This window comes from Oryx dammah, unplaced genomic scaffold (assembly GCF_014754425.2).
Source record: "Oryx dammah isolate SB20612 unplaced genomic scaffold, SCBI_Odam_1.1 HiC_scaffold_18, whole genome shotgun sequence".
Lineage (NCBI taxonomy): Eukaryota > Metazoa > Chordata > Mammalia > Artiodactyla > Bovidae > Oryx > Oryx dammah.
The window spans coordinates 29,350,817-29,375,567 of NW_024070202.1; the positions used below are offsets into that span (position 1 = coordinate 29,350,817).

General features: G+C 38.5%; 1 protein-coding gene across 2 annotated transcripts in view; it reads right to left on the bottom strand.

Moving 5' to 3' along the window:
• Positions 1-6,855: 6,855 nt before the first annotated feature.
• Positions 6,856-24,751, bottom strand: part of MACC1 (MET transcriptional regulator MACC1) — an 82,500-nt gene continuing 64,604 nt past the window's right edge. For both annotated transcript variants that reach the window (XM_040260631.1, XM_040260630.1), the window contains exon 5: positions 6,856-7,171. In XM_040260631.1, the coding sequence (XP_040116565.1) occupies positions 6,959-7,171 (213 nt within the window). In that variant the 3' untranslated portion in view covers positions 6,856-6,958. The remainder of the gene's footprint in view (positions 7,172-24,751) is intronic.

The window sequence follows — 24,751 nt, forward strand, 5'->3', positions numbered from 1 at the left end:
CCATCTGCAGTGATTTTGGAGCCCCCAAAATAAAGTCTGCCAATGTTTCCACTGTTTCCCCATCTATTTCCCATGAAGGGATGGGACCAGATGCCATGATCTTCGTTTCCTGAGTATTGAGCTTTAAGCCAACTTTTTCACTCTCCTCTTTCACTTTTATCAAGAGGCTTTTTAGTTCCCCTTCACTTTCTGCCATAAGGGTAGTGTCCTCTGCATATCTGAGGTTATTGATATTTCTCCTGGCAATCTTGATTCCAGCTTGTGCTTCTTCCAGCCCAGCGTTTCTCATGATGTACTCTGCATAGAAGTTAAATAAGCAGGGTGACAATATACAGCCTTGATGTATATTTAGAACCAGTCTGTTGTTCCATGTCCAGTTCTAACTGTTGCTGCCTGACCTGCATATAGGTTTCTCAAGAAGCAGGTCAGGTGGTCCAGTACTCCCATCTCTTTCAGAATTTTCCACAGTTTCTTGTGATCCACACAGTCAAAGGCTTTGGCATAGTCAATAAAGCAGAAATAGATGTTTTTCTGGAACTCTCTTGCTTTTTCCACGATCCAGCGGATGTTGGCAACTTGATCTCTGGTTCCTCTGCTTGAACATCTGGAAGTTCACAGTTCATGTATTGCTGAAGCCTGGCTTGGAGAATTTTGAGCATTACTTTACTAGCATGTGAGATGAGTGCAGTTGTGCGGTAGTTTGAGCATTCTTTGGCATTGCCTTTCTTTGGAATTGGAATGAAAACTGACCTTTTCCAGTCCTGTGGCCACTGCGGAGTTTTCCAAATGTGCTGGCATATTGAGTGCAGCACTTTCACAGCATCATCTTTCAGGATTTGAAATAGCTCAACTGGAATTCCTTCACCTCCACTAGCTTTGTTCGTAGTGATGCTTTCTAAGGCCCACTTGACTTCACATTCCAGGATGTCTGGCTCTAGGTGAGTGATCACACCATGATTATCTTGGTTCTGAAGAACATTTTTGTACAGTTCTTCTGTGTATTCTTGCCACCTCTTCTTAATATCTTCTGCTTCTGTTAGGTCCATACCATTTCTGTCCTGTATTGAGCCCATCTCTGCATGAAATGTTCCCTTGGTATCTCTAATTTTCTTGAAGAGATCTCTAGTCTTTCCCATTCTGTTGTTTTCCTCTATTTCTTACTGTGATCACTGAAGAAGGCTTTCTTATCTCTTCTTGCTATTCTTTGGAACTCTGCATTCAGATGCTTATATCTTTCCTTTTCTCCTTTGCTTTTCGCTTCTCTTCTTTTCACAGCTATTTGTAAGGCCTCCCCAGACAGCCATTTTCCTTTTTTGAATTTCTTTTCCATGGGGATGGTCTTGATCCCTGTCTTCTGTACAATGTCACGAACCTCCGTCCATAGTTCATCAGGCACTCTATCTATCAGATCTAGGCCCTTAAATCTATTTCTCACATCCACTGTATAATCATAAGGGATTTGATTTAGGTCATACCTGAATGGTCTAGTGGTTTTCCCTACTTTCTCTAATTTAAGTCTGAATTTGGCAATAAGTTCATGATCTGACCCCTAGTCAGCTCCAGTCTTGTTTTTGCTGACTGTATAGAGCTTTTCCATCTTTGGCTGCAAAGAATATAATCAATCTGATTTTGCAAGCATGCCGGCTGCAACGGACCTCACAGAAGCGTGGCTGAGGGGAGCTACCCCACATCCTAGGTCAGGGGCGGCGTCCAAGAGGAGCTACCCTGCACCCGAGGCCAGGGGTGACAGCTGAGAGGAGCTACCCCATGTTCAAGGTCAAAGGTGGTGTCCAAGAGGAGCTACCCTGCATCTGAAGTCAAGGGCGGTGGCCGAGAGTGCCAGGCTGCAACAGCGGAGGAGTGGCCAAGAGGAGCCACCCCACCTCCGAGGTCAAGGGCGGCAGCCGAGAGCAGCTATCCTGCATCCAAGACCAGGGGCGGGGGCCATGAATGCCAGGCTGCGACAGCGCAGGAGTGGCCCGGAGGAGCTACCCAACTCCCGAGGCCAGGGGGCAGTGGCCGAGAAGGGCAACCCCACGTCCAAGGAGCGGTGGCTGCGAGGGTGCAGGAGGGCCGAGAGGAGCTACTCCACATTTAAGGTCGGGAGTGGTGGCAGTGAGGAGATACCCCTCCTCCAAGGTAAGGAGCAGCGGCTACACTTTGCTGGAGCAACTGTGAAGAGATACCCCACGTCCAAGGTAAGAGAAACCCAAGTAAGATGGTAGGTATTGCAAGAGGGCATCAGAGGGCAGACACATTGAAACCATAATCACAGAAAACTAGTCAATCTAATCACACTAGGACCACAGCCTTGTCTAACTCAGTGAAACTAAGCCATGCCCTGTGGGGCCACCCAAGACGGGCAGGCGTGGTAGAGCTGTCTGACAGAATGTGGTCCACTGGAGAAGGGAATGGCAAACCACTTCAGTATTCTTGCCTTGAGAACCCCATGAAAAGTATGAAAAGGCAAAATGATAGGATACTGAAAGGGGAACTCCCTAGTTCGGTAGGTGCCCAATATGCTACTGGAGATCAGTGGAGAAAGAACTCCAGAAAGAATGAAGGGATGAAGCCGAAGCAAAAACAATACCCAGTTGCCAAGGTCTGATGCTGTAAAGAGCAATATTGCATAGGAACCTGGAATGTTAGGTCCATGAATCAAGGCAGGTTGGAAGTGGTCAAACAGGAGATGGCAAGGTGAACATCAACATTCTAGGAATCAGTGAACTAAAATGGACTGGAAGGGGGGAATTTAACTCAGATGACCATTATATCTACTACTGTGGGCAGGAATCCCTCAGAAGAAATGGAGTAGCCATCATGGTCAACAAAAGAGTCCAAAATGCAGTACTTGGATGCCATCTCAAAAACAACAGAATGATCTCTGTTCATTTCCGAAGCAAACCATTCAATATCACAGTTATCCAAGTCTATGCCCCAACCAGTAATGCTGAAGAAGCTGAAGTTGAACGGTTCTATGAAGACCTACAAGACCTTTTAGAACTAACACTCAAAAAAGATGTCCTTTTCATTATAGGGGACTGGAATGCAAAAGTAGGAAGTCAAGAAACACCTGGAGTGACAGGCAAATTTGGCCTTGGAATGCGGAATGAAGCAGGGCAAAGACTAATAGAGTTTTGCCAAGAGAATGCACTGGTCATAGCAAACACCCTCTTCCAACAACACAAGAGAAGACTCTACACATGGACATCACCAGATTACTAATTATTACCCAGTACTAATTTCTCCATCACTCCTTCATGTGTGTGTGTGTGTGTGTGTGTTAGTTGCTCAGTCGTGTCTGACTCTTTGTGACCCTATGGACTGTAGCCTGCCAGGCTCCTTTGTCCATGGAATTCTCCAGGCAAGAATTCTGGAGTGGGTTGCCATACCCGTCTCCAGGAGAACTCCCGACCCAGGGATAGAACCTGGGTCTCCTGCATTGCAGGCAGATTCTTTACCATCTGAGCCACTGGGGAAGCCCCCCGTCATGTGTGAACTGACACTGTTATTCAGAATTGCAAAGCTATTAGATTTAAAGCTTTCTGGCCTACATAGGCCTAGAAATGTATAAAAAGCAAAGGTAAAATATGTATGCAAAAGCCACAGATTTCTACAACAGTTAGTGAAATACTGAAATACTGTAGTGTATCCATAAGTCACTTATTTCATGTTGTGGTCTAGAAAATAAGCACGCAAGAAACCAAATTTCAACAATTATGTTATTCTGAAGAAAGTCTTTGGGTTAACCCCACCTCTTTAGAACTCTGGAATTCACTAAATTATACAGCAGCACATGAAGGAAACTTCATACGGAAGGGGAAGAAGTTTTTAGATATAAAAAGAAAAAAATCTATTTAAACAGGAAAAGCCTTCAGAGACATAATTTTTATTATCTCTCTTTCCTTTATAGTGCCTAAAATATTCCTTAGACATGAAAAAATTATAGGAAATATAATTTACAACAGCACAGTATGAAAATTCATTTTGAAACTTCCAATTATGTATTGTACTGTATGATTTTGAATGCATTTTCTTCATTGTATTTACATATAACATATTCAAAGCTATTTAGCAGTAGCAACATTTCTTAGACAAACACCATCCATTAATGTAGTGCATTCTGCTCCTTCCAGAGACCTAGTTATCCCCAGTTTCAAAACTTCATGTGGTATTTTCTACATTACAGAACATGAAAGTGTGCTGTACTCATGACTGGCATGAACAGTTAATGACACACTATTACTTGCACCTCCTTAATTGACTTTCATATTAAGGCTTTAACAGAAGGAAGTAGAGGATCTGTGGCTTACATAGAAAAATTACTACATTGCAAGCTGAGCACCGAACAAGAATCTCATCCTAATTCATCATTAGGCGAAAAGCCTGAGGAACTGAAAGAATCAGCTATGCTTTTTCCAGTTTCCAAATGCTTGAAGAAGTTTTACATTAATGGCTTTTGATGCTTTTAATGATGTCAAGGATGGGATTTAATTGCCTTATTAATTCTCTTGATTTGCTGCCAAATGTTAAAGGCAATTTGTGATTACTGAGCTAATCTTTTCTGATTATGAAAATCCATTATAGGAAGAAAAATATAAAATTCAGAAAAGTGGAAATGATTTATAAAAATGTTAGAATATATTTAAAAGAACAGAATGTTTGGACATGGGTTTAAAATTCCTCTGAAAGGATTTGTTATGAGATTGTAAGATATCTTTGTGTATATTAATATTTAAACTGTTGTTTCATCCTTAAATTACAGAGATAGTGCTGTTCATTTTTAAAACTCTTCTTAAACTTCCCAACCACAATCACAACACTCTGATGTGATAAACCTGAGTGATTTATTTAATCTTACTGCCCTAATCAACTCACAACATCTCTGTTGTCTCAGATCTTAGAGCCTGGAAAAACCCAGTTATTAATTCCTTATTATCCTTTCCCGAAATTCTCTGGTTTGCTGACATGCTAATAAGGTTCCAAGAATGTTCTAAAGAAAGCAAAAGCAAAATCACCACTAAAAATGATTGTGTTCCAAACTTACAGATTGTTTCTTTTTTCTCCCTTCTCCCTGAATTCATTTTCAACTGAAATAAATTCTGTCCTTGAATGTGTGTACATAACTTCTTGGGCAGGCTGTATTCACTTATCATCAAATATAAATATTAAAAGCCTTAAAGATCTTAAATCCTAATTCAAATTACCTTTGCCAGCATACCAAATACCTCAGGGTGGGTGTATTAAAAGCTCTAAAATGATTCTGCTTTTACTTTTTAGCCAAATGGACATGTTTTGTTCAGGATCCCTAAATAAAATCCTTATTCAGCTCATCCACATTACCTTTGAAGACTTCTCTTTCTTTCCTTCACTCCTTCACCCTTCCCAGCCCTTCACTTTGGATACCTGCATCTCCTGAGCTCCCTTCCTGCTTGAGGTCTTCAGTGCATTGAGGAACTGCCCCCTCCACCCTCTCCAGACAAGAAGCAATGTCTGATCCTCCTTCAGGCTCATCATTTCTTTACCAGGGAAAACTTATGTGATCTCCCTGATCCACATGATCCCGCCCACCCCTCCTCCCACCCCTCCCCCCACCCCGCCAAATCTATATCTCTTGGCATTCCAGCCTTTCCTCTGCAGCTGGTATTGCAGATGCCATTTTAAATAAAATTAATTGTATAATTCTTTATTATTGCCTCTATCACTTCAGCAGCACTGAAGTCAGGGGGATCATGCTGTTTTTCTCCCATTATTAACCTCAAACATCTATGCATCTGCCACAAAGTGGGTACACACACTCTGTCTACTGAATGACAATAAATGAGTGACTGTCTAGAGCACATAAACAGAGGCAGGCAGCCAAAGGACTGGACACAGGAGTAAGCACAGACCATCCCTTATCAACTCTCTAACAGTTAGCATTTATACTTGCCTAAATTTCTATACAATCTTCGTATTCCAAAAGATTTATAAAACATTCTGAAATACACACACATACACATGATTACATAAACATCTGAGCATGCACACATACACAGGTATCAGTGTTTCTGGTAGATAAGATAAATCAGGCTTTTAAAAAATAACCCTCCTTTTTAAAAAATCTTTGAGAGTTAAAAAAATTACTCTGCATTATGATCCTGAAGAAAAACTTGAAGGATTAGCTAGACCTCAAGATGGAGGAAGGTGGTAAAAATTCCAGTTGGTGGATGCAGAAAACAGATTTCCAGTCGTATATTCCTTTTGGCACTTTCATGAGATGGTAGACTAGAGCAGAGAGCTTAATCAAAAGGAAATAATTACCCATAAGTTTTAATATGCATTGTATTTTTTTTAAAACTATATTCCCATGTGCTGTTTTCTTAAAAAAAAAAAAAAATCAGAGCCAGATTTTGCAAACAGAAAACCTGCTTCACACTGGCTGTATAGCCCTGACTGTCCTCTCCAGTCCTTAGTTTCTTCACATGAAAAATGGGAATAATCCTAGCAAATGCCACTGAAAATAAAAGAGATCAGGTTAAGAAAGTATGTAGTCTGGTGCCTGGCCACAGAGCATTGCTTCCTTCTCCTCTCCCTCTACCTGTCTGCTGGCAAAATTCCAGTGTTTATATTGAGAGCCTCTGGATTATCTGGGTTTCTGTATGATGTAATTATGCTGGCAGTCATTTGTTTTAACTAAAAGAAATTAAGAGTAACTTTGAAAGGGAGAAAGAGTTTTTTCTTTCTTTTCTCAACAATAAAGCAGCTTAATGTTTGCATGTGAAAGGGAGACACAAAAATACATACTTGATTATAAAACCCATCCTTGGATTTTGTGCTAGGCTATGTTTTCACCAGGAAAAACTTTTTTTTTTCTTAAAAGCAATACTTTTATGAGATTCTTTTCCTTTCTCTTTCTCTCTCTCTCATACACCCCTTTCTCCCTCTACTCCTTCCTCTCAAAATGTATCCCTCATTTCTATACTTCCTCAGAAGTGGAGAATGCAGTTGCTCTCAAAACCTCTAAAGAATTCACTAGTATTAAAACTCCAGTTAAGTCTCGCCACTGTTTGGTCACAGGGTTTTTCATTCTGTCCAAAGCTGATTGTAGGTCTTGTAACACATCTCTGTAGCTGTTTCCATAGTGAGCACTCCAAGTATAAAGAAAATCATAGGCAGGTTTCCACACCATCTATAAAGAAAAAAAAAAATAGACTACTTTGTAAATAAGTCAGAGAGGAAAATAGATGCTTTAAAAAAGGGTTAAAAGGTTCTTAAAATTTGAAAACAGAATACTAATTATATATATATATATATATATATATATATATGAATATTTACACGCACTGATTTAACATCACAGATGATGCTCAGTCGCACAGTCAGGCCCAACTCTTTGTGACTCCACAGACTATAGCCTGCAAGGCTACTCTGTCCCTGGAATTTTCTAGGCAAGAATATTGGAGTGGGCTGCCATTTCCTCATCCAGGGGATTTTCCCAACCCAGGGATCAAACCCATGTCTACTGTATCTCCTGCACTGGCAGATGGGTTCCTTACCACTAGTACCACCTGGGAAGCCCAATATCACAGAAAATATGTTTTAATAACTATTACTCCTCTGTTATATGCCTGTGTTTCTAAAACTCTAGATTTTAAAAACATTGACCATAATAGGGCCTTTTTTTCTAGATTGATCTAAATACTGCTCATTTTCTTCATGTGAATTCCTTGTGCAATTTTTTATTATAACAAATATTACTGATAAACTTTTCACTCTCTGACACACTTTTAAGGTTTAAGTCATAACTCTTTTATTGTTATATATATATATCTGTGGTGATCTTTACCATACCATATATAACAAGAAGGAGCTAAACAGTATATCTAATGCTTTAAGTCATTGTACTTGAGCAAGTCTCAGTTCAGTTCAGTCACTCAGTCCTGTCCAACTCTTAGCGACCCAATGGACTGCAGCACGCCACGCCTCCCTGTCCATCACCAACTCCCGGAGCTTATTCAAACTCATGTCCATAGAGTCGGTGACACCATCCAACCATCTCATCCTGTCGTCCCCTTCTCCTCTTGCCTTCAAACTCTCCCAGCATCAGGGTCTTTTCCAAAGAGTCAGTTCTTTGTATCAGGTGGCCAAAGTATTGGTACTTCAGCTTCAGCATCAGTTCTTCCAATGAATATTCAGGACTGATTTCCTTTAGGATAGACTGGTTGGATCTCCTTGCAGTCCAAGGGACTCTCAAGAGTATTCTCCAACACCACAGTTCAAAAGCATCAATTCTTCAGTGCTCAGCTTTCTTTATAGTCCAACTCTTACATCCATACATGACTATTGGAGAAATCATAGTTTTGAGTAGACGTACCTTTGTTGGCAAAGTAATGCCTCTGCTTTTTAATATGCTGTCTAGGTTGATCATAGCTTTTCTTCCAAGGAGCAAGCATCTTTTAATTTAATGGCTGCAGTCACCATCTGCAGTGATTTTGGAGCCCCCCAAAATAAATTCTCTCACTGTTTCCATTGTTCCCCCATCTATTTGTCATGAGCAAGTCTATAAATAAGTAAAAATGTAGCTTCATGATCAAGTCAAAAGGAACACAGAAATATACTTCTCTAATTAAAAAATAATTTAATGATACATTTTAATAACCAAAAGAAGGATAGATATTCAATACTTCATTGTGCTTTCTCTAAAGCACCTACCCATACCAATGATCTCATTGTTTCCATAGAAATAAATGTACGTCAAAGAGGAACCTCACAAAAGAGGGTGTATGTAATGGTAACCAAGGCAACCAGCTTCAGAGAGAATAGAGACAAAGGCTGACCAAATAAGACAAACTGTAGAAAACACACACAGACACATAGCCAGGTTAAAATGCATTTTTTTCTAGGATAATAACAAAATGAACCCCGTACTTGTAATCATAATATTTGGAATATAAACTTTGTTACTTGCTACTTTCTGGGTCCGCTAAACTAATTCATTTGTGATTTTATCACTTGCAAAGTGCAGGAGCACAGACTGTGAGTGACATATTATGCAGAGCTGCCCCTTTAAAATAGAGCCTCCATTAACAGTAATATCACGTGAAGCAGGGCCTTGAGATCTAATTGTCACCCTCCACTGATATCCCCATATACTCTACATTGAAGCTAACAGAATGAAAGACCTAAATAAGGAGTTCTGCTATGTTTCATTTCAATCTATATATTAATAAAAGAGTAGGCATCGAGACCAAAGTATACTTTTATGTTATTTATTCAACTGGCATTCCTGGGAAGCCATGAACACCTGTATTTTCACCTCTCCAGGCAAAGCTTGATTCTTCAGGATACTGAATGGAAGAAAATTATCAGTTAAACCATATTGATGTCGTCTTGATGCAGCAACAGAAATCACACCATATTTCTGTATATAAGATTTATCCTCACCAAGCACTGTATCTTCCATCACAGTAAACTGTGAATGAGGTGTTCTCTCATCTACTTTCCTGAACACTCACACTGAAACCAAACTTCCCAAAGTGTAGGTTCCACCAATACTCTGCCATGCAAAATGAGTTGAGGCAGAGTAATAGAGCCTTACTGTCAGATTCAGTCTTGCCTATCACTGCTAAGATGCACAGAAACACTAGCTGAATAGTTTATTCTGTAGCGGGTATATCTCAGTTCAGTTCTGTTCAGTCACTCAGTCATGTCCAACTTTTCGTGACCCCATGGACTGCAGCACGCCAGGCCTCCCTGTCCATCACCAACTCCTGGAGCTAATTCAAACCCATGTCCTTTGCATTGGTGATGTCATCCAACTGTCTCATCCTCTGTAGTCCCCTTCTCCTCCTGCCTTCAATCTTTCCCAGCATCAGGGTCTTTTCAAATGAGTCAGTTCTTCGCATCAGGTGCCCAAAGTATTGGAATTTCAGCTTTAGCAATCAGTTCTTCCAGTGAATATTCAGGACTGATTTCCTTTAGGATGGACTGGTTGGATCTCCTTGCAGTCCAAGGGACTCTCAGGAGTCTTTTCCAACACCACAGTTCAAAAGCATCAATTCTTCAGTGCTCAACTTTCTTTACAGTCCAACTCTCACATTCATACATGACTATTTGAAAAACTATAGCTTTGACTAGATAGACCTTTGTTGGTCAAGTAATGTCTCTGCTTTTTAATATGCTGTCTAGGTTGATCATAGCTTTTCTTCCAAGGAGCAAGCATTTTTTAATTTCATGGCTGCAGTCACCATCTGCAGTGATTTTGGAGCCCCCAAAATTAGTCTTTCACTGTTTCCATTGTTTCCCCATCTATTTGCCATGAAGTGATGGGACCAGATGGCATGATCTTAGTTTTCTGAATGTTGAATTTTAAGCCAACTTTTTCACTCTCCTCTTTCACTTTCAACAGGAGGATCTTTAGTTCTTCTTCACTTTCTGCCATAAGGGTGGTGTCATCTGCGTATCTGAGGTATTGGTACTTCTTCTGGCAATCTTGATTCCAGCTTGTGCTTCTTCCAGCCCAGCATTTCTCATGACGTACTCTGCATATAAGTTAAATAAGCAGGATGACAATATACAGCCTTGACGTACTCCTTTTCCTATTTGGAACCAGTCTGTTGTTCCATGTCCAGTTCTAACTGTTGCTTCCTGACCTACATACTGATTTCTCAAGAGGCAGGTCAGGTGGTCTGGTATTCCCATCTCTTTAAGAATTTTCCACAGTTTGTTGTGATGCACACAGTCAAAGGCTTCGGCATAGTCAATAAAGCAGAAGTAGATGTGTTTCTGGAACTCTTGCTTTTTCAATGATCCAACACTTGTTGGCAATTTGATCTCTGGTTCCTCTGCCTTTTCTAAATCCATATCTAAATCTATATCCTAAACCTCTGTAAAAGCTTTAAACTTGTAATCTATGTTGATTCATTTAAAATTCCCTGATGTTCAACTAACAGGTACATTATTTTTCAACTTTTTATATATTGTTTAAAATGCTAATGTCTATAGCTAAAGACATCTAAGACTTTATTTTAAGCCCCCCAGTGACTGAGTCTGATGAAAAGATGTATTTGATGATATGATAAACAGCAACGGAGAGCATTTCAGTACCAAGATAATGACACAGTATCACAGAGAACAGATGTCTCTTAAGGACAGCAAATGGGTAATTTTCAGGTTGTGCACTACGATGCAGATTCAAAGTATATACCTTCACTAACTTTCTTGAGTAGAAAAGCTCTGTGTCAAGTATCTTGTCACAGTACAGCAGATTGCTATGTATAGAAAACACCTGAGGCATACTCAGTCACAAAGCAGCCCCTTGGTGCTGTCAGAAGCAGGTAATACACCAAGGTGATATGGGAATTAGAAACTACAGATTCAGAAGTCCAATGGTATATCTACCCACTTACTAAGGCAGCTGTTGCTGCTAAATCACTTCAGTCGTGTCCAACTCTGTGCGACCTCATAGAGGGCAGCCCACCAGGCTGCCCCATCCCTGGGATTCTCCAGGCAAGAACACTGGGGTGGGTTGCCATTTCCTTCTCCAATGCATGAAAGTGAAAAGTGAAAGTGAAGTCACTCAGTCGTGTTTGACTCTTAGCGACCCCATGGACTGAAGCCTACCAGGCTCCTCCACCCATGGAATTTTCCAGGCAAGAGTACTGGAGTGGGGTGCCAAAGGCAGAGGGCCATAATCCCTTCAAGTTTGGTAATTTGTACTGATAGCATAACAGTATGGCCAGTTTTTGCAATTCAGTGGAATGTGGATAGATTGCTGAGTCCCAGACCCTAATTAGGACCTCTGAAGTGGGAAATGACTTCCCAGGAGTCTCCAGGAGACATATTGCCCCTACAGTCATTAGAAATCCCCTGGAGTCTAAACTATAAGCTACCTAGAAATAGGTATAGTGGTTTTGAACTATAAACACATGGTAAACTTCATGATTTGTACTAAAACATGAGCACATTTTGCATCCCGTTTTTGCTCCTATTTGCTGCAAACTAAACCTGAATATTCCTTCAGTGGAAAATTTGTTCTGCTATATATAATATATATATTATAATAAATTATTATAATAAATTATATATATAATATCATTGTCTCAATACAGATGACAGAGAAATACCACTGTGGTACACATTCAATGAAAATGTTTGAAATACACTGCTGTTAGTTATTTCACTTTTTAAATCAAAATTATTGAGCAAATGCTATAAGGAAAAGGAATAAAATGAATATAGCAGAGCTCTTGTCTTTAGAAGTTTTATAGCATGGAAGGGAGATCGATTCTTGTGGAAACACTGGCCCAATGTATGAATAGACAAGATTTGGTAGTAAATAATAATTAAGAAAAAATAAAAACTACTTGATGATTGTAATTCAATGTAAGACAAAAAAAAAGGCAGTTCCGTCAACTGAGAAGCACTATGCTGTAATAGAAAGATGAGCATTGATTTCAGAATCCTGGGTTCATATCCAATTTCCTTTTTCTTTTGGAGCATTCTTGCTTGGAGAATCCCATGGAGAGAGGAGCCCGATGGGCTACAATCTATAGGGTCTCAAAGAGTAGGACATGACTGAAGCAACTTAGCACCGTATGGCAAGACATGGGATAGTTACAGTAAACTTATCAAATTATCAGAGCTTTGAAGTTTTATTCTATAAAACAGTGATAATAATCTCTATGTCTGTGTCCAAAACACCTCGTGAAGTGTCTGGCATATAGGATGCATTTAATAGTTTTCAATAGGATATGATTGTACTTTTTGGTGAGGGAAAGATAGGCAGTAGGGTTTTAGCCTTACTAAGTTTGAAGTAAAGCAGGGGCTATCTGTTATCCCCAATAAGAAACTGAAATAGAGAGACGACCTCTAGGGAGCAGGCAAGGGTTTAGCATAACTCATGCTAAAGTGATGGTGAAAAGCATGAGAGTAGAGGAAAATACCAAGGAGGAAAATAAAGGTTAAAAAGTTTAACCCATAATGAAGTCTACAATTGGGGACAATTAAGAAACAGAAGCAATAAAAGGGGGGAGAAAAGCTGGTGTTAGAGTAATAGAAAAATGAAACAGATTGCTTCATGCTGCAAAAGTTAAAGACTAGATAGTATCCCCCAAAGGACATTCAATCGTTTGCTCACACAAATTTATGTTCATGCAGTCTCCCAATTCCATGTTCAGTGACACACTGGAAGATTAAAGTCATCCATGTTGGAAGAATTTACACCAAGGAAAGTGGTAAAAGCTATAAATTAGGGCTTTTCCTCCCTGGACAAACTTGTAAAACTTCTACCAGCATAGCACTCTCTCACTGAAGATATCTCTCTTCTGTTACTTCTGCTACTTGGAACATCAAGTGATGTGGAAACATGAAAGAAAATGGAGAAAATTCAGGATTTGGGCAATTAATAGGACTTTGGTAACCTTGGAGGAGGCAATTTCAAGAGAGTAGTGAAAGGCAGACTGCAGGTATAAGCAGGTGCCAAGGAAATGGAAGCCAAAGAACACATGGGTCGCATCTGGAATTTGGAAGGTAAAGGAAGACAGACAACACTAGAAGTAGAGGCAGTGGAAGATAAAACTCTGTTTCAAAGGAAAATAATCTGTAAAAAGTGATATTATATAACTGAAAGGAGAATTTGGTTTGAATCCTGACTTAGCCAGATGGAGAATTTAGGGCTGCTGGGGATTAAAGAGGTAGCAAATGTAACATATTCAAGGAGAAAAGTCAACTTTCTTTAGGCAGAAAAGACATAAACACAGACAAACATTAAAATAATTATGGATTGGGGCAGGTAATTAAGGGGGCAAGTATCAAGAATAACTGAGAAGGGATTAGATCAAAAGCATATGTTGTAGTTATGTACTTGATACACTGATGAGAAATTAAATTTGAGGATCTATATTTTCCCTCAAAAAGCAAACCTCTGCCAAGCACAGTAAATATAACCTTTTCTATATTAAGATTTGCCTTAACAAAGCATGATAGAAGTCCAGCTTTCATCAATGCAATAGTCTGATCAGTTGTTTGTTGTCCTATATGGTATAGGTATATGACAATAGGGCTCAGATTCTTAAATACTTACATTTTCTTTCTTCAGCACTTTTTATTGTCTAAAATCATTCTAGTTTTCTTAGCAAGTGAATATATGTTATCATAGGCAAAGACAAAAAACATAACTTGCATACATTAATTAACTATGGCCTTTATGTCCATCACTAACTCGATGGACATGAGTTTGAGCAAGCTCCGGGAACTGGTGATGGACAGGAAAGCCTGGCATGCTGCAGTCCATGGGGTCACAAAGAGTCAGACACAACTGAGCAACTGAACTAAACTGAACTGATGGACTTTATGAAATTATATCCAAATATACATACACAGTAAGACAATAAAGGATTCTAAATTTTATCATAAATTAAAGAGAAAACAAAATTATTTGCTCTGGGAAAGTTTGAATGAATAAAATGAGTAGAATTAACAATTTTCTTTCTAGGATGATCTAAGTTAAAACCTCTAGGATGATCTAAGTTGAATCTAAAAAAATTGGAAATGAGTTGTGGACTGCCAAGAACTCTTCCAGGTTTATGTTATCTTATATCTATTGAGTGGATTAAAAATAGTTCTTCCTCTCTTGCTCAATGCTATGATCTAAGGAAAGATATTCAGGAACTCTGCACTAATGCTCTGACTAATCAAAAGGACAACATGCTCTTGAAGGTTTGTTTTTGTTGAATTTTTCCTAACGACAAAACAATTTCCATCAGCCTTCTCATCTTTATCTTAAGTATTTGACACAGAGGCATCATTCTCATCTCTTTAAGATTTCTTATGTTAACTTCATGGTGTTTATGGGTTCATCTTTGAATAGGAAGCATGAGGCTGATGAAAGCCGAGAGCTGTTAATTTCTTACCTCTGTGCTATGATCTCTTTGTATAAAGGGCAGCAGCATCAGTAAAGCATTTAACCTATAAAGTCTAAGCAGTTTCCAAATCCTCAGAATTTTTATAGTAGGAATATGTCTTTGATTTATCTTTCAGATACTAGAAGACAAATAAAAAGGTAAAGGAGCAGTTAAAAAGTAATGTGTGATGCTAAAAGAAATGAAACAGGATAGAGTTTTCCAAATTTAGAGTGCTTGTTCCTAAAAGCCAATCAGACGTATTAGATAATGCAATAGATAATGAAATGCAACATGAACAAAAGCAATTCAAATTGAGCAAAGCATTCTTCATCTTATTTTAGCTCATAAAATATGAATAGTATAAAGAATGCAAGTGGTTTTAACTACCTTGAGATAATTACATTTTGCCACATTAAAGAATTAATAATCCACCTACTTTCCTCATGAAACTATAGAAGCAATGTTTCATTTTAAGTACAATTATCTGATGTATCAAGGCAAATTTGCCTCATTAGTGATTATTATATGCGTTCTATCTTCAGTGCGTCATTTACAATATCCAGGTGGTCCTTCTATCACTTGCAGTCGGTAAATACATAAATATTACTGAAGATGAGGTTGCCATTATCTTCAGAAAAGAAAGGAGACTAACATATCAGGCATCCCTATTTCCTTAGAAAGGAGACAGCACTTGGACTTGGTTAAAATTTGACCTAAGATTCTCTTGGAAAAGTCTCTTTGGGCAGAGACAGCTGTGTTTGCTCTAGAAATAACCTCTTGAAACTTCAGGGATTAAGCATAGGCTGCCGTCTACCGGGTCTCACAGAGTCGGACAGGACTGAAGCGACTTAGCAGCAGCAGCAGCAGCAGAGGAAGACAGAAGACCCATTCCTTGCTACTACATCAAAACAGTCTAACATCTTAGGAAAACCTAGGTAGGAAAACCTAGGTAGGAAACAAGTCCAGGTCACCTGGCTATAAATGAGGCCATTTCACTAAAGTATTACCACAAATTTATTTCAGTATTAGATTTTTAATAAATACTAATTTAAGTCTTATAATTAGCTACGCTTTGGTTTTCTGAATTTTTTGTGTGATCGTTAATAATAAAACTTGATGGAGAAAAATCTAAATTCTCATACAAATATTAGTGTTTATAAATACATTTTAAAATATCTTTGTAATATTTAACCTAATATGACTATTACTTCTATCTGATTTTTAGTGTGCTAATCAGACACACTGTTGTTGTTTAGTCTCTCAGTTGTATCCAACTCTTTGTGACCCCATGGATTGTAGCCCTCCAGGCTCATCTGTCTGTGGAATTTCCCAGGCAGGAATACTGGAATGAGTTGCCATCTCTTATACCAAGGGGTCTTCTTGTCCCATGGGTCAAATCCACGTCTCCTGCACTGATAGGTGGGTTCTTTACCACTGAGCCATAATGCGGAATTAAACCAGATATCATAGGAATACAGTGTGTTACCCCATATATTACACTGTGATGTCTTTTTTCTTTATTCTATCATCTCAAAAAAGAAGGAGTGTATATTTTTAGAATTACAGATTATAGCACAATGCATTATAGTACTCTACAAAATAAACCATGATAGTCTAAATGTTATGTCACTGTGCCAGATCTCTAGTACAAACAATGAACATCTGAGAAATTATTCTAAACACTTTACCACTGGTAGATAAATTTTCATATAATATTTTCTCTTTTTAAAGAAACTATTAATATATTTCTTACTGTAAAACAGCAGCAAACCATAGACATAAGCACCAAGGCTAGACCTGAGCCAGGCCCAGATATAAAACTAGGCAATACCACACCCTATAAGCAGAGTCCATAAGTTGCAGTGTGAACCAGAAAACCAGAAGAGTACCAGGATGTTCCTTTCACTTTTTATAAGAGATATTTTCCAAAGAAAATTAAATGCTGTTAAGCCAGTAAGAAAAATCTGATCAGCCAGGTTTTTTTTTTCCATGCATTATCATTTGCCAGTCTCTCAGAAGAGAAGGTTTAAAATCACTGTGGATTTTTCCCTTATCTACATTCTTTCTATGGTTATTCTTGGCTATATTACTTAAAAATTCGTATAATTCATTCCCTTTTTCAAAATCACACATTGTCACACAGTTGTCGCATTCACCTATCCCTCTTAGACAAAATAAAAAATGACATGTATTTAGCTATTACAATGTGCAAAGCATTGTCCCAAATATTTCACACGTTTCAATCCTTCAAACATCTGAAGAATAGGAGACTATTATTTGCTTCATTTTACAAGAAAAAGTGATTCCTAAAAACAGTCAAGTAATGTGTCCAAGGCTAATAGCTGGTAGAGCTGGGACAGAAATCCAGACAAGGAATTTTAACCAATGCTCTGGCAGTCATTCAAGACTCTCCAAAATATATCTATGTCCAGCCATATCTCCTCATAATTATTAAAATGACCTCTCTCCTCAAACACTCAGTGGTCTCCTCAGTGGCCTCTAGAAGTCACTGTATCCAGAGCCCTGAAATCCCCTCTAGTCCTCACCAGTTAGTAACATGTTACCTATCCTTCCGGACTAAGATATGCCCTCTCCAAGCTCCTGATTCTTTGATTTTCTTTTATTTAGTTAACTCTGAAAAGAAGTTATCATCAGCAGAGCACAGTGAATAAAACTATGTGTAAAACAAACCTAGATTTAAATCCTACTTCTGTCACTTATCTGCCATGTAATTCTGGATAGCTGACACAAATGTATTCAGTCAGTTTGCATATCTGCAAAAAGAAAATGGTTTAATATTTGCCTTGAAAAGTTTGTTGAAGTAAAGGAGATATTGTAAAGAAAACGCTCATAATGATTGGATGACACACAGTAAACATGTAACAACTATTATTCTCATTATTATTTATATTCACTTATTTTAGCATCTAATCATATATGTCTTTGAAATATAACAATGCAAATGTTAAGAGTTTATCCCAACTCCCATGCCAAATGAAATGTGACTTCAGAGAGAAAAAAATCATGTCTTTCATTCTGTGTTTGTTGTAGTTCCTGTGTTCCAATGTTGAGAACTGATAATCACAGAAGACATGTTAATTGTATGGATGATTTAAATACTGAATAAGGATACAGAGGTGAGAGTCTAAAAAAGTAGGAAGAACTCCATATAGAACTTTCATTCAGCTATAAAAATAATAATAAAATTACCTGTTTAAGGATTCCTACTTTACCATTTTAAAGCTAGACTTAAAGTAAAGTGCTCTGAACACTGCAGCAGCCAGTTGGAGAATGAGGAGGGAAAAGATTGCTAGAAGATAAGACAGAGAATTATCTTCTCACTGATTAAGTGCAGATGGCAAAACATATGAATATTGCCTATTACAGCTCTCTATAAGTGAATGGTTTCTGAGATGAAAAAATATTACCATTAGGAATGTTGACTTCACTGGACTTTTCTATGGGAGGATGGCCCATTTTGGTAAATCAGACAACAGATCAGCCTCAGCAGCTTTATTGGTGCCTGTTGAGGTGGAGGTGGAGCCCAGTGGGCACTGCCAGAGGTAGTTTAAAAGGGGAAGTGAACCTTTAGTGTCCTTGGTGAATAAATGTTCATAGTGAATAAGATGGAAAGAGCACAGCCTTTATTGTTAGGCAGGGGACCAATGTGAGACAGTTGCTAAGGAAATCACTTCTGTCATAAATGGTAATAATCTCCAGAAAGTTAAATAAAGAATACCTAGTTTAGGCTGGTGAGTATCTTGACCCCTAAATCCCCAGCATTCTACTTGTAAAATACAACTGCTTTTAAATGTGGACTCATTTTTAAAATGTTTTATTGCTACCTATTTAAAAAAAAATAGGCTCAGAAAAACTCAGAAAAAAATTTTACTAACATTCACAGGAAATTTTTCTTTGTAGAGTGCAAATATACACTTTTCTCAAAAGAAATACTCTGAAAAACACGTTTTGCTTATAATCATATTCTAGGTTGTGTAATTTTGCTTTTTATGTAGGAATTGTGACATCATTAGAAAAATTGAATAACTTTTCTTAAAATTTTACTTGCAATGGTTAATTTAAAATTGTTGTTCTCAGACATCTCCAGAGAGAAGCTTTTTTCATCTTATAAAAGAATAAAAAGTGGCCAAAAGAAAAATGTGACACTCTTTTGATAATCCATTCTTAAACTGGCTGAGGCGTTGAGACAAATTTTGATAGAATCATGAGATGGCTTGAAAAAAAAAAAATGAGCTTTTTAAATTCCCCATCCCAACCATAACTCCCAGCTCTGCCACTCAGCCACTACACTGTATTTGAATTGGCAGTCAATGTGTTAAAGTATAAGGACCCCAAAGTCAAAGGTCTGTGCTCCAAACTTGGTTCTGTGAGTTTCTAGCTATGCGCATTTGAGCAAGTTACTTAGCCTCCCTACAGCTCAGATAACATTAGTATCCACCCCACAAGTTTTTTGTTGAAAGGATTAAATAAGTTAATTTTTGAACTGTTACTGGAATAGCGACTGGCACAGAGTAAGTGCCAGATAACTGTTAGATAAAATAAAAATAGAACAAAGGAAAAAGGGAGAAGTTGAACAGCAAGGAAAGTGAGTGAAAAGAAGCTGATTATAGGCATTGGCACACATAGGAGGAAATTTTCTAAATGCGTGTCCACTGAGGAAGTGAGATAAAGGAAATAAAAAGCAGCATGGGAACCACAAGAACTTGTTATCTCCTTGCCCCAGTTTCAATGCCCTCCCTCTGCATACCCTATCCAGAACTAATAAAAGTATGTTTTGAAATCAACTGCTTAACCTGTAAATTAGTCTCATTGAAGAATCATCTCCTCCTTAAGAAAAAAATATTGTACATATTTTTTTCTTTTTTCAGAGACATGGAAACCAGCATACATTTACCCTTTACAGTACATAGTCTAAAAGGTAAAGAATCTCATAGATTATTTGGAATAGCTTGAAGCCAATATACTATGAATTAGTTTCTAAACATTTAACCATATGCACCAAAGTGATGGGGGCTTCCCAGGTAAAGAAGACACCTGCAATGCAGGAGCCACAGGAGACGTGGGTTCGATCGCTGGGTCGGGAGGATCCCTTGGAGGAGGGCATGGCAACCCACTCCAGTATTCTTGCCTGGAGAACCCCATGGAGAGAGGAGCCTGGCAGACTACAATCCATAGAGCTGCGAAGAGTCAGACACGACTGAAGCGACTTAGCACAGCAAGCACCAAAAATTGAACAATAGGCCCTAGAAAGACACACAGAGGTTTTCCTTTCTGCTTCTGAGTATTTATCAGCCTCAGGCATAGACTTAGTCATTCGTGATTTGGGCTGTGCTAAAAGTAAATAAAGGAAAAGTAGGCTGTTAGCTGGCCTCTATGAAGATTTGCAGGGAGGACAAACTGAAAACAATCACAATTTGAGAGAAGTTGGATATTTAACAAAATTCCTTGATAAACAACTCTATGTAAAATCTTTTTAAAATCAGAGCTTAATGAGAAAAAACAAGAAGCCCTGCTTTCAACTGGACACCTTTTTTCGGAAATATATATATATATTTTACAACTGTTTTAGGTTCACAGTAAAATTGAGAGGAAGATACAAAGATTTCCCATTTATCTCCTGCCTCCACACATGCATAGCCTTCCCCATTATCAACATCCTTCACCATAGTGGTATATTGGATACAACTGATGAATTTACACTGATACATCATAATCACTCAAAGTCCATAGTGTAGGGTTAACACCTAGCTTTGTACATTCAATTGGTCTGGACAAATATAAAGTGATATGTATTCATCACTCTGGTAAAAATCCTTTGTATTCTGCCTGTTTATTCCTCTCTTCCAAACTCTGGCAACCACTGATTTGTCTGCATAGTTTTGGCTTTTCCAGAACATCATGTTTGGAATCGTACAGTATATAGCGTTTTCAGATTGGGTTCTTTTCTTTAGCAATGTCATTTGAAGGATCTTCCATGTCTTTTCACAGCTTGATAACTCATTTTTTTATGTGCTGAATAAAACTTCATTGTCCTGTAATATTCTATTATACCACAGTGTGCTTATCCATTCACATTCACCTACTGAAGGACATCTTGGTTACTACCAGGTTTTACTAATTATGAATACAGAAGCTTTAACATTCATGGACAGGTTTTTGTGTGGACAAAAGTTTTCAATGCCTTTGAGTAAATACCAAGGAGCAGGACTGATGGATCATATACTAAGAGTATGTTTCATTTGCCGGAAACAGCCAAGACACTCCAAAGTGACTGGGTATTTCCACGAGCAATGAATGAGGGTTCCTGTTACTCATATTCTCAACAGCATTTGCTGCGGTCAGTGTTCTGGATTTTGGCTACTCTGATAGGTGTGTGAGTGTGTGCTTGTGCTCAGCTGTATCTGACTCTTTGAGACCCCATGGACTATAGGCTGCCAGGCTCTAGTCTGCAGACACACACTGCACACACAGGTGACATAGTTACTCCAAAGGAAGGAAATGTTCCCAAGACATTGATACCCAGTTCTATGCTCAAAAAGGAAGCGGAGAATAAAGATTATGCCTCCTGTCAAGTCGTTATCTAACTAGAGAGAGAATTTTTCCATAACTGAAATATCTTGAAAATGTTTGCACTCATGTGAAACAGAGATACAGGCCATTTTATATGTGCTCATCACTGTAATATTTTTATTTCAGTTCAGTTCACTTAAGTTGCTCATTTGCGACCCCATGAACTGGAGCATGTCAGGATTCCCTGTCCATCACCAACTCCCGGAGCTTCTCAAACTCATGTCCTTCGAGGCAGTGATGCCATCCAAGCATTCATCATCTGTCGTCCCCTTCTCTTCCTGCCTTCAGTCTTGCCCAGCATCAAGGTCTTTTCCAATAAGTCAGTTCGCATCAGGTGACCAAACTATTGGAGCTTTATCTTCAGTATCAGTCCTTCCAATGAATATTCAGGACTAATTTCCTTTAGGATGGACTGGTTTGATCTTCTTGTGTCCAGGGGACTCTCAAGAGTCTTCTCTAATACCACAGTTCAAAAGCATCAATTCTTCAGTGCTTAGCTTTCTCTATGGCCCAAACCTCACATCCATACATGATTACTGGAAAAACCATAGCTTTGACTAGATGGACCTTTGTTAGCAAAGTAATGTCTCTGCTTTCAATACGCTGTCTAGGTTTCTCATAGTGTTTCTCCAAGAAGCAAGTGTCTTTAATTTCATGGCTGTAGTCACCATCTGAAGTGACTTTGGAGCCCAAGAAAACAAAGTCTGTCAGTGTTTCCATTGTCTCCCCATGTATATGCCATGAAGTGATGGGACTGGATGCCATGGCCTTCATTTTTTGAATGTTGAGTTTTAAGGTAGCTTTTTCACTCTCCTCTTTCACTTTCATAAAGAGGCTCTTTAGTTCTTCTTGGCTTTCTGCCATAAGGGTGGCTTCCTGTGCATATCTGAAATTTTTTTATATTTCTCCCAGCAATCTTAATTCCAGCTTGTGCTTCATCCAGGTTGGCATTTTACATGATGCACTCTGCACCCTGTTAAATAAGCAGGGTGATAATATACAGCCTTGATGTACTTCTTTCCCAATTTGGAACCAGTCCATTGTTTCATGTCCAGTTCTAACTGTTGCTTCTTGACTTGCATACAGATTTCCCAGGAGCCAGGTCAAGTGGTCTGGTATTCCCATCTCTTTAAGAATTTTCCACAGTCTGTTGTGACCCACACAAAGGCTTTAATGGAGTCAATGAAGCAGAAGTAGATGTTTTTCTGTAATGTTTCTCTTACTTTTTCTGTGATCCAAAGGATGTTAACAATTTGATCTCTGGTTCCTCTGCCTTTTCTAAATCCAGTTTGAACATCTGGAAGTTCTAGGTTCATGTACTGTTGAAGACTAGATTGGAGAATTTTGAGCATTACTTTGCCAGCGTATGAGATGAGTAGAATTGTACAGTAGTTTGAACACTCTTTGGCATTGCCTTTCTTTGGAATTGGAATGAAAGCTGACCCTTTCCAGTCCTGTGGCCACTTGTGAGTTTTCCAAATTTGCTGGCATATTGAGTGCAGCAATTTAACAGCATTATTTTCTAGGATTTGAAATAGCTCAGCTGGAATTCCATCACCTCCACTAGCTTTGTTCACAGTGAGGCTTCCTATGATCACTTGACCTCACAGTCCAGGTGGTCTGGCACTAGGTCAGTTATCACACCATCATGGTTATCTCGGTCATTAAGATCTTTTTTGTGTAGTTCTTCTGTGTATTCTTCCCACCTCTTAATCTCTTCTGCTTCTGTTAGGTTCATACTGTTTCTGTCTTTTATTGTGCCCATCTTTGCATGAAATGATCCCTTGGTATTTCTTTTTTTTTTTAATTTCTAAATGTTTTGTTCCCTTGGTATTTCAAATTTTTAGTCTTTCCCATTCTGTTGTTTTCCTCTATTTCTTTGTATCTATCACTTAGGAAGGCTCTCTTGTCTCTCCTTGCTATTCTTTGGAACTCTGCATTCAGATGGATATATCTTTACTTTTCTCCTTGCCTTTTGCTTCTCTTTTTTTCTCAGCTCCTTAGACAACCATTTTGCCTTTTTGCATTTCTTTTTCTTGGGGATGGTTTTGATCACAGCCTCCTGTACAGTGTTACAGTGTTCTTCAGGCACTCTTTCTATCAGATCTAATCCCTTTAATCTATTTGTCACTTCTACTGTATAATCATAAGGGATTTGATTTAGTCAATAAAAAAAAGACTCATATGTCTTCATGGTAAATAGAGAAAATATTTATATAACTTACACTGAATAGTATACTTTATTTTAATATTAATAAATTTTTTGCATTTTACGTATTTGCTTTGTTTTACATGCTGTGAGAAAGGGAATATTTCCTGCCAAACCAGCAAACAAGGATTATAGTCATGAGTGATTCCAGCCCTTCAAATGTAGATTCCTGAGTCCTAAGGGTACCCAGGAAGAGTACCTGAGCTCTCTGGCCCATTGGGCCACAGTCACTCCCTACAGTGAGCATGGAGGAATTCAGGATGTGAAAAATGCAGGATGCTGGGCCCAGATGGCTGAGATGCATATTAAAGGAATGATTTCAGTAAGCCCAGACTCTTGTATTTTCCCATACACAGAAAAGTGCTGCATTCCTTAACTTGAGATATCTGGTTTTCTGTAATTTACCAAATACTTTTGATGTTCAGACTGCCTGCCCTTTGTTGCAAACTTCTATGTGACCTAACTCTTCCCCCCACTTCCTCAGAGCAGTTCTTTCAGGGCTGCTCAAGATGCTGCCTCCCAGGCTTAACTCCGCAAAATTTCCAAATAAGACATAACTCTCAACTTTTAGTTTGTGACTATATTTTAAGTTGACATCTGTCATTCTGTATTTGATGTCTATAGTTACTGTATGCAAAATTGTGAAGGAGATAGATAACGCACACAGATCTCTCTAGCTATTGTTACCAACGACCTCACACCATTTACTCTCTTAAATTTTTTTGTCACCAAACATTATTTACCACCAATGATTAATTCTATTTTTGAAGTTGATAAATACTTACTATTGTGTCCCTTTTCCTTGTCCTGACTGGGTCCCAGCTCCTTCAAAGTTTATCTTTTCTCCGCCTCAAGTTCTTATAGCCCTTCATAACAACTGACTATCTCATTTGGTCAATTTATTTGATAAAAGGCCATATGCAATCCAGCAGGAAAAACATCAATATATCTTAAAGGTTCTTAATACCATTAAAGAGTGACGTGTATATTTCAGATAACATCAATGGTTATAGATTTAGTGACTTCAGTGAGTGGATCCTTTAGGACACTCCCTCAATCAGTTAGT